Below are 10,565 nucleotides of genomic sequence, written 5' to 3'. Positions count from 1 at the left end.
AATAAATAGTTGAGTAGTATTATGTATGTTTATGTATGTATTTTGTAGTTTGTTTTGTATATGTAAGGTAAATTAAAATATATATATTTATATTATATATATATATATTTCTTTTTATACTAGTATATGTTGATGATTTATGAAAAAAATATGTTTTTGTATATGTATGTTTTAGTTTTTATGTTTGTTATTAAATTGGTTTTTGTATTATTTGTGTTTTTTGTTGTTTTGTATTATGTACATTGTTGTTTCTTTCCCCATCAAATTATCCTCCCCTAAAATTTCATCTATAAAACTATATGCCAGCCTCTTCCTCGGCCCCTTTCAGGTTGGTGTTTGTTCCTGGAAATTGAGGTTTACTATTAATTTCACAAATTTTCACAACACAGCAAACATGCAATTTCAATAATCATGACTGACAAAAATTAAAAGGTTGGTACTATATATATTAAAACCAACCTTTATAGTTTCAGTCATGATATTGAAGTTGATGTTTGGGCTGTGTGTGAAATAGTGAAATTTAAATTTTACCTCAATTTTCCAGGAACAAACACCAATACCTGAAATTGGGCTGATGGTAAAATCTGACATTATAGTTTTAAGATGTAAATATTATTTGAGGGTTTATAGATGTGTAAAGGGAATACAACATATGTACTTTATTACAAAACATACATACATAACCATCCAAATACATAGATACATCTAGCATATATACACAAAATATAGTATCCACATATACAATACTACCATAAACACATATGTATAATAATAGCTAATTACTATTTATATATATATATATATATATACTATATATAATATATATATATATATATTATATATACATATAATATATTACATATAATCATAATATCATATACAACACATACAACATATACATATATATATATGTATATATTATATATATATATATATTATATACATATATACATATTATGTATAGTACATATGTGTAGTGTGTGTACTATATTATATATATATATATATATATATATATATATATATTATATATATATTATATATATAATTATATATATATAATACATACACACAAACACTCAGACACTTTATTAAATATGAAATAGAGCTCATTTAAGCTTTGTTTAAAGTCCTCTTTAACATTTCAGATGTGCTTCTGCGCATGGCTCAGGTTGGCATCTGCGGCTCAGATGTGTCTTACTTGGTCCGAGGAAGCATTGGGGACTTCATTGTCAAGGCCCCCATGATCTTGGGTCATGAGTCTGCAGGTGTTGTGGCTAAGTGTGGGAAGAATGTGAAACACTTGAAGATTGGTAGGTTCAAGTTTGTTTAAGATTTTGTACTGTTGAGGTATTTCTTCTGATTTTTTTACTGTTTTGTAGTGGTTGGTTTTATTTTTGTACAGTAATTAGTCCCATTTCTACTGTACTGGGCTTTAATCCTTTCAGGTTTTGAGCACTTGCCAATTCTGCTTGTGCCGTGGGCCCTCACATTTACAGCTTTCATTATGATGATTCATTTTAATTTTTTAAGGATACATTATTAATGTCTGCTTTTTGAAGATGGATTGTTATACTTTAGCATGGTCTATTCAGTATGAAAATGCTGAAAAGAGTTGGTGAAAGCCAGTTGATAAGCCGTGCTTGTCAGATGTCATTTACACCATTGGAATCACAAGGTTTAAGCCTTATAGATATAAAGTGAATCAGCTTGATGTTACCCTACAAGAAGAGGTATTTCAGTGGCTCAGAGTTAAAGTGTGTCTTCTGTCTACTCCAGGTGATCGAGTTGCCATTGAACCAGGTGTTCCTTGTCGCATGTGTGACTATTGCAAAGGTGGCAAATACAACCTGTGTCCTGATGTTATCTCTGTGCCACCCCTCCTTACCATGGGAATCTGTGTCGCTACTATAAACATGCAGCAGATTTTTGTTTCAAGTAATTTTGTAATTCTTTTATTTTGTACTGCATTTTTCTGATACATGGATAGCATGGATAATGAAGTAGATGTGTGAAATGTCCATAGGGAATATATATGTTCCCTTTCAAAATTCTGGCCCGCATTAGTTTCGCTTTTCTTTTTAAGCATATAGGAGCATGATACAAAAAATCCCTTTTGTTCTTTTTTTAATTAATGTTTTTTTCCTTTCCTCCTTCCTTCTCTTCTACCACTCCTTCTTCTTCTTCTTCTTCTCTTCTTCTTCTTCTTCTTCTTCTTCTTCTTCTTCTTCTTCCTCTTCTTCTTCTTTTTCTTCTTCTTCCTCCTCCTCCTCCTCCTCCTCTTCCTCTTCCTCTTCCTCTTCCTCTTCCTCTTCCTCTTCCTCTTCCTCTTCCTCTTCCTCTTCCTCCTCTTCCTCTTCCTCTTCCTCTTCCTCCTCTTCCTCTTCCTCTTCCTCTTCCTCTTCCTCCTCCTCCTCCCATCAGGCTTCCAGATCACGTGACCCTTGAAGAAGGAGCCATCTTGGAACCCCTAAGTGTAGGTGTCCATGCCTGCAGGCGTGCGGGTGTCACCCTGGGTTCCACAGTATTGGTGTGTGGAGCTGGACCCATTGGACTGGTTAACCTGCTCACTGCAAAGGCCATGGGAGCTACTAAGGTTTTGCATTACAGGTATTGTTGGTTCTTTGATTTTATTAGTTTAAATTACTCAAAATTGTCTTATTAATTGTTATATCATTGTATTATATCATTTGTATTGCGATTGTTTTACTACTATGACCATACTCTTTTTTATAATTAATATGTAATATTATTATTCATAGGAATTATTTATGATTTGTTTTATTATTAATTCATAATTGGAGTCCTTTGGATGTGAAGTTATTCAAGGAGCCAATATATTAGAGAAAACCCTATATAAATACTCCATAGATCTGAAACTTGATAACGTTTCTTACTAAGACACCAGTCATTGCATAAAATTTTCATTCTCCATAATATCCAGGGTGTGATTACCTCTTGATGTCATCCATCCAAGACTTTTTTTAATCTGGGTTCTTGGTTTCACAATGATACCTTCTGTAATAATATTAGAGCCCCAAATGTGACTAGCCAATTGCCTTTTACTTTGAGAGATCACTTTTGTTAAATTAAAATGAACTCTGCCATTGCAAAATTGTTCCATTAACAAATTTGACCCTTACTATGTATGTGTTTACAGCGCAGTGAGGAGATAGGAATCTAAAAATAGTGTAAATTCTCCACTGTAGTTGTTCCTTCAGCCAGGCAAGATAGAGAAAGGGAGGAGAGAGCAATACTTGTACCTCTGAGGATCCTAAGAATCAGGTCTATGAATGAATATTGCTATAAAATGAAGGTCTAAAAGGCTAGAAATAGGAAGAATTTTCAAGAAGAAAGTTTGGTGTGTTAATGCTGTGTGAAATTAAAATGAATTGACATTTGAGAATGGTAAAAGGCTGAGTGTCTAGTGTCAATAATGAGAGAGGTGGAAAGGGAATAATGTGGGGTGAGATGAGATTATGAGGTTTGGGTGATAGTGAATTCTCGCATGATTACAGTGAGGAAGAAAATTATATGGTGATGGTATTTTCATTGACAGGGTGGGGGGATATTAAGATAGGAGTAGTGAAGAAATATTGAGTGCCAGGTACAAAGGAAAGTGGAGAATGGTTATTGTATTTGTATATGGAGCAGAAGTTAGTGTTGGTAGTTGTTGCTTTTCAAAAGATAGATTGTTTAAGTATACCTGAGCAGAGTAGATGGTTTAAGAGTTGTGGATAAAGCACCATTGGATCATGTGCTGATGGCAAGAATTTTAACAAAGTGACCACTGGATGTGAATGTGTTAAGGGGAGATGGTGGAGAGCTGTCAGATCACCATCTACCTTGTTGAAGATAGTTTCAGTAATCAAAAGGAGTGAGAGGCATTAGGAATGAGCAAGTTCTTGAAGAGAGAGTATTGTGTATAAGAGAAGAATGAAGTGTAAAAGAATGGGAGAGGTAGAAGTAGAGGTATAAAAAGTAAAATGAGGACTTAAGAGGAGAGTAGTTGCAGAAAAGACTGAGTGATGCTTACAAGAGGTATCTATCTGGTATCTCTCTGGACATAAAACAGGGAGAAAATGGCAAAGAATATAGAAAGAATAAGAAAATGTCTGTTTGCTTTATAAAGGTTTGTTCAGTTTTATAGATAAGGCACATCATGTAGATTTTAGGTCCAGGAAAGGAAGCACTGATTATGCGAAAGGAAGTAAAGGAGGCAGTATAGTATATTTGACAAGGGAGGGACTGGAGTTGTGGATGATTAAGTTACTAATTGTATGTCTAGTAGCTGATGTGGTCCCACCTGGAAGGATTCATTGTATCATTGTACTAAGGGAAGAGTGAGAGATATTATTACATCATTTATAGAAATATGTTGGTAAAGTTTACACTGGTTGTTGGGGAAGGGAATAAGAGAAGGTACTAAAGCCGGTTTGATGGTTCAGCAGAACAAATAGGGTACATTGATCAGGCATTTGGTTTAGTGATAAAAAGTAAAGAGAGAGTCCATGAGGCAACTGCTGAGTATATATGGTGTGAATTACAAACTTCAATAGTGTGTGTGCATGAAAATGGGTAGTAAATAGTGGTTGCTTTGAAATTAAAGTAGTAATGAGCTGGCATAGCACTTCATTGTCCAAAGGGTATTACTTTATAAGAATGTCCTTAAAATTTCCTATGGTCTCTTGTTTCAGACATTGCTGAGAACAGACTGAAGATGGCAAAGGAGATGGGGGCAGACCACACCATCCTTGTAAGTTCAGGAGATGCTGAAGCTATTGCTAAGGAGGTTGAAAAGGAGATGGGGGGGATGCCAGACATCACTATTGAGTGTAGTGGTGCCGAGTCAAGCATTCGCCTTGGTATTTTTGTAAGTACCTTATCATTATTATTTGTTAGATATTGTGAATAAGGATATATAAAATAATGAGCTTCATTCTCTGTTTCAGAGATTGTAAGCCTTTCTCCTTTGACATTAGTCTTTAATACTTTTCCAACTGGTCATGAAGCCAATTGAAGAAGTGCCTCTGTAATCAAGTGACATTTTAATACAAAGTCAATCTTTATCTCCCATTACAGGCTACAAAGTCTGGTGCATGATGGTCCTTGTTGGCTTAGGTCCATCAGAGGTGAAGATCCCAATTGTCAATGCTGCTGTACGAGAGGTGGACATCAGAGGCATCTTCCGTTATGCTAACTGGTACGTGCTTTGGCATTTTAAAATTTCTGGAATAGGACTGATCATTCAGCTTCACTACTTTTGATTTATTGAAAAGCTAAATGTGTTCATAAAAAGTTGCTTGGACTGATTTTTTATCATTTTAGTTCTGTAAGTCTACTTTTTTAGTTCAATAAGAAACACATCTGTGGTATTGACTCATGTACCATACTGATTATCCCTCAAAATGATGCCAAACAGAATGGCTGTCAGTCCTTTATATTAATAAATAAATAATAAAAATCTAAAGTACACCAGTAAAATATGAAATAGAAGTAGTAAAAAAATTATTATTACATATTTAGGGATTTTTTTTTTTTCCAGCTATTCTTTGGCACTGGATATGATAGCATCAGGCAAGGTCAATGTCAAGCCTCTCATTACTCACCGCTTCAAATTGGAGGAAACCCTCAAGGCCTTTGAAACTGCTCGCACAGGAGCAGGTGGAGCAGTCAAGGTCATGATCTCTTGTGAATGAAAAGCTGATAATTGGAAGAGTCTTGGAGAGAAAGCGAGAGAACTGTTGCCTTTTTACTTCACTTTTTGACATTTCATTTAACATTTGTGCAGCTCTGTTCTCTTATGCATGGTTTACAATAATAAAGTTGAAGAAAAAATGTTTTTTGTTAATGTTATTTCCCATTATTATGTGTATAGAATGCTGTTTGGAATGAAGGAATTTTCAGGAGTAGATCATCAATTAATGATAAAATGAAAAGATAAAAGAAAGAAAAAGAAAAAGTGAAAAGCTCCACCCTATTGCTATATATTGATTATGATGCTAATGACCTTAGATGTTGATATGGCAGAAAATTTCAATAAATAAATACTGTGATATATAATGTCAACGGCAAACCACCGCTATAAATTGCCAAGAAAATCATGGAAATCCACGATCGCTGTCCTTGTAGGACAGGGCACTTAGAAAAAAAAAAACAATAATAATGCAAATGAGTACCTTGTGATCTCACTCTTCAAGTTTTTTTTTTTTTTTTTTTTTTTTCTAGATTTTGAAAACTAAGATTTTGTGTAGTATAGTTTATTTTAAACTTATAATTCATTTAATACTCATCCCATCCCACTGACTCTTTGATTGTGGCTGCGTTTGCCAGTTTGGATCTCCTGTATGCATTTGCTTCTCCCTTCACCCTCAAATTCTTTTTGGAAATCTGCTGCTTTTCCCGTCTTGTAAGATCCTTCTGCATTCGCCGTTTAACCTCCTCTGGCTCTATGGTGCTTGCTGTTGTCGAAAAGCTGCGGACACTGTGTATGTCACTCATTGAGTCATCTATCATGTCTTCAAGTGGTGGGGCTTCTTCCCCATTTTCTTCACAGTGCTGACGTAACTCTCTGGCCTTGGCCAACTGCTTTATGAAGAGCAGCCTCGCCTCTCGGTCTGCATCCTTCCCCTTCTTTCGTCTGGAGTGTCTCTCACTTACTTCTGACGGAGCCTCTTCAACTTCTTTCTCTTCTTCTCTTGCCAATATTTTGCTCTTTTACATTCATATCCAATACCTCATCATTTTCACCATTGTCAAAAGTTCTCTCTGTATTTAGCTCCTTACACAATGTGTCTACCTCATCTTGCAACCTGGCAAGTTCCTCTTTTTTAAGGCTTGTTGTCTCGGTCTGGTCCTGTACCTTAGAGGCTTCCTCTTCCTCAAGGTATGGTATCTCTCCTTCATTACCGCTTTCATAACTATCATCAATGCCATCCTCACCTTCTTTTTCTTCATCATCCTCATCTTCATCTTCCTCTTCGACTGTCGTGTCAAAATCTTTCCCAACATTGAAATGTTCATTGAACTCTTGAATCTCTTTCGAGAATCCGCTCACAGATACCTCTTTATCCAGATTATCCTCCCTCCTGTTAGGTAGAAAAAAAGAAAGGACTGATTAACAAAACTTTGACACTATGGATACATACTGGATTAGAATGTAATAGTAAAATTTGTTATATTTGCTACAATGGATATGGAAATATGCTTTTCCAAGACTTCTAATAGTTTGAAACACTGAACTGGGCACCATACATTAATATTCTTATTGGTGCTCCTAGATACTGTTCTCTGACCACGAATTGCAAACTCAAATATTTTTTCCTTGATCAATACATAACATCTTGGTACTTTTTACAGTCCCTCAATAAAATTAAAATTTAACAACACAGAACTTTATGCTTGATTGGAAAGCAGAATTTACCTTATGTCTATAATAATCACTATCAGCTACACAGACATTCTGCATACTTACCACAACATCTACCTCAATTCAGGATACAGCTCACTCTCATAGCTAAATCTTCTCTTGAAAAATTCACGTACACAGTTCACATCACGGTCAAAATACCTGCACAACAAAAATAAATGAGTGTGAAGAGAAAATTTCAACTGAGTAATGGCACTGTTATAGATTTAACTCAGCAAGAAATTATCAATGCCCTTATTGATATTTAAAACACTAAAAGTCAGTGACTAACAAGTCATATTCCTGCTACGTTTGTTTCTTAAATAAAAACTGAAAAAAGAGTAAAATGTCATTTATCAATGCCTGTTGAAATTTCAACAAAATCTCATTTAAGGTACATAATTTAATTAATTTAAATCTTTGAAATTATGATTATTTACATTAATTATCAATGTTTAACTTTCATGTGGATCAATGAAGGAATCCACAAGTTGTAATACTTGACTTTTTGCTACCTTTGTAAAATATGTGTGTATGTATACATTGTGTGTGTGTATGTGTATGTATGTATGTATGTATGTATGTATGTATGTATGTATGTATGTATATATGTATATACATATATATATACATATATATATACATATATATATACATATATATAACATATATATATATATATATCATATATATATATATATATATATAATATACATATATATATATACACATCATCATCAATAACGGTATGTTTATGTTTGAGCAGCGTGGACCTCTCCACCATCCTTTGCCACTCAACTCGATCTTACACTTCTCCCTCCACTTGTACCATCGACAGCCCACACACACACACACAATACATATGTATATATATGTATATATATGTATATGTATATATATATATTTACGTATATATATGTATATATATGTATATATATGTATATATATGTATATATGTATATATGTTATATGTATATGTATATGTAATGTATATGTATATGTATATGTATATGTATTTGTATATGTATGTGTATGTATGCATATGTATATGTGTATATATGTATACATATGTTACAGCTCAAAATATGTAAGTTCTTGAGGTATTAATGATAAAAATTTTGGTAAGAATTAAATAAGCCAACCCAGGTCTTTGAGAATATTTAAATTTTTCATTATCATTATTTGATCTAGTATATTTGTAGTGATATTTACACTGTGTGTGGTGCCAACATACTTCACGGCCTCATACTTCATACTTGTATGATGCGTAAGTTTCTATATAATACCATTATCACATAAGATTTTACATTTATTCTCATGAACCATCATGATTTAATATCTTTTTCCATAACTCATTTGTCATTTGGTACATATAACATTAATGTTAATAATATAGCAAAAGATATATGACATGAAATAAAAGTCATATAACTTTTAATTTCATTCTTTTCTTCACATATCCAAAAACTGAAGTGGGGACTTACATCTTGGCATTTTCGTGGTCAGTTGACACCATCTGAGGGAAATCAATCAGCACAGGCTTGTCGTCATCATCCACCATGATGTTGAACTCGTTGAAATCCCCGTGAATGACACCATGGCTGGCCAGCTTCACGATCAGGTCCATTAGATCGCTGTAAAGCTGAGGGACGTCTTTTACATCATGCACGTTGCACCTGAAGATGTGAAATAATTTTGTAAGTTTGAGATTTGAATTGATATGAACTTAGCTGAATGAAGATATGTATGTCATCCTTTAAAGAAGAAAACTGATATAAATTTTTTTTGGATTAAGATTATCACTTGTCAGACACCATGCATACATATCTAATGGGCTGCAAAACAACCTACTTACAGTGGATAACCATTCACAATCTCCATAATCACACAGTGTCTATTGCAATCCACTGGTCTTGGTACTGGGAACCCTCGGTCATAGAGGGCCTTCATGTAAGCAAACTCTTTAGTGGCTGACAGCCTAGATAGGTAGATCCAAGAGGCCTTATTCCTGTGATGATGATAATCACGTTTTCCTTCAGCTTGCGGAAGGAAGTTCTCCCAAGCCTGGAAAAAAGTGAGATTTTAAATAGCTGAATTAGTCAAAGGCCATGCACTGAGTGTGTGGGTACCAAGAATGTGTTTCATATTTCTCATTGATTTGTTTTGGGAAAGAAATATCATTAGCCTATTACTACTGCTATATGTGCACATTGTTTATCTTTGGACACATCATGTCACTGGTCTCATCACTAGCTACTTACTTACTGAGTCTTTGGCAACAATTTTTTTTACTTTTACATCAATATCTGCAATGATGGATAGCATCTTCTTCAAGATGATATTAATAAAGATAGCATGCGAGTCAGGTAAGAATGAAAACAAGAAATATAATTTTTTTAGACTCAAATCTAACAAGTGGTTAACTATACTACAATGAATCTCTCGAAAGACAATTAAAATGATGCCTGCTATTCTATCCACTTCCATTCTCACCTTCTGCTATGTTCTCCCTTCTCCTTGTGCTCCTCCCTTCTTACCTATGTAGTTTCATGCAGAGTGGATTTTCCATTGGGTCACTGGTGACATAAATATCAGATTCTTTCCCAACACCAATCTGGCTGCCTACAGAGCCTAAGACATCTCGGGATGAAAGCACTTTCAGGGCCAAGTAGTCATAACCCATGTTTGTCAATCTGTATCCATCATCTGAAAATTAAAGAAAACAGTTTTGCATCTTCATCTAACACAAGTGAAAGATTATGATGACTTTCAGAAAATTAATCTCATTGTGTAATGATCTAATTGTTTTACAAATCTTCTGAAGGAGATGAAAATGTACTGATTTTAGCTTTTACATAAATATCCATTGTATTTCTAATGATCCTTAAAAACTACAATTTTCCTACTAGAAAGACAAGAGCTTATTGTCATCATGTATCGGGGGAAAAGAAAAAATAGATGAAGAAAAAAGAAAAAGGAAAAGAAAAAAGTCACATACAACAAGAACAGCTTGTGTAGATTTCTCACTTACAGTGCTTTCCTCGTTCATATGCACAGAGACGATGCTTGCAGAGTTCCCTGAGCATCCTGTGCACACCACCACCACGCAAGTGTGGGCAGTCCAGTATTGAGGAGAATGAGAAAAACATTACCATTT

General features: G+C 34.3%; 1 protein-coding gene and 1 pseudogene across 1 annotated transcript; one reads left to right on the top strand and one right to left on the bottom strand.

The window, feature by feature from the left end:
- Positions 1 to 1,147: 1,147 nt before the first annotated feature.
- On the top strand, positions 1,148 to 5,842 carry LOC119568937 (annotated as a pseudogene).
- A 402-nt stretch (positions 5,843 to 6,244) lies between these two features.
- LOC119568938 (serine/threonine-protein kinase rio2-like) lies at positions 6,245 to 10,557 on the bottom strand. Its single transcript, XM_037917329.1, is given in 8 exon segments — positions 6,245 to 6,687; positions 6,722 to 7,088; positions 7,475 to 7,570; positions 8,893 to 9,084; positions 9,264 to 9,441; positions 9,444 to 9,472; positions 9,946 to 10,114; positions 10,440 to 10,557. Coding segments are annotated over 8 exon segments (1,554 nt in total). The 3' UTR covers positions 6,245 to 6,282.
- Between the last annotated feature and the right edge of the window lie 8 nt (positions 10,558 to 10,565).

The sequence above is a fragment of the Penaeus monodon genome, unplaced genomic scaffold (assembly GCF_015228065.2).
Source record: "Penaeus monodon isolate SGIC_2016 unplaced genomic scaffold, NSTDA_Pmon_1 PmonScaffold_11670, whole genome shotgun sequence".
NCBI classification, from domain to species: Eukaryota; Metazoa; Arthropoda; class Malacostraca; order Decapoda; family Penaeidae; genus Penaeus; species Penaeus monodon.
The sequence above is the reverse complement of the archived record's forward strand: the minus strand, read 5'-3'. Positions and strand labels throughout refer to the sequence as shown.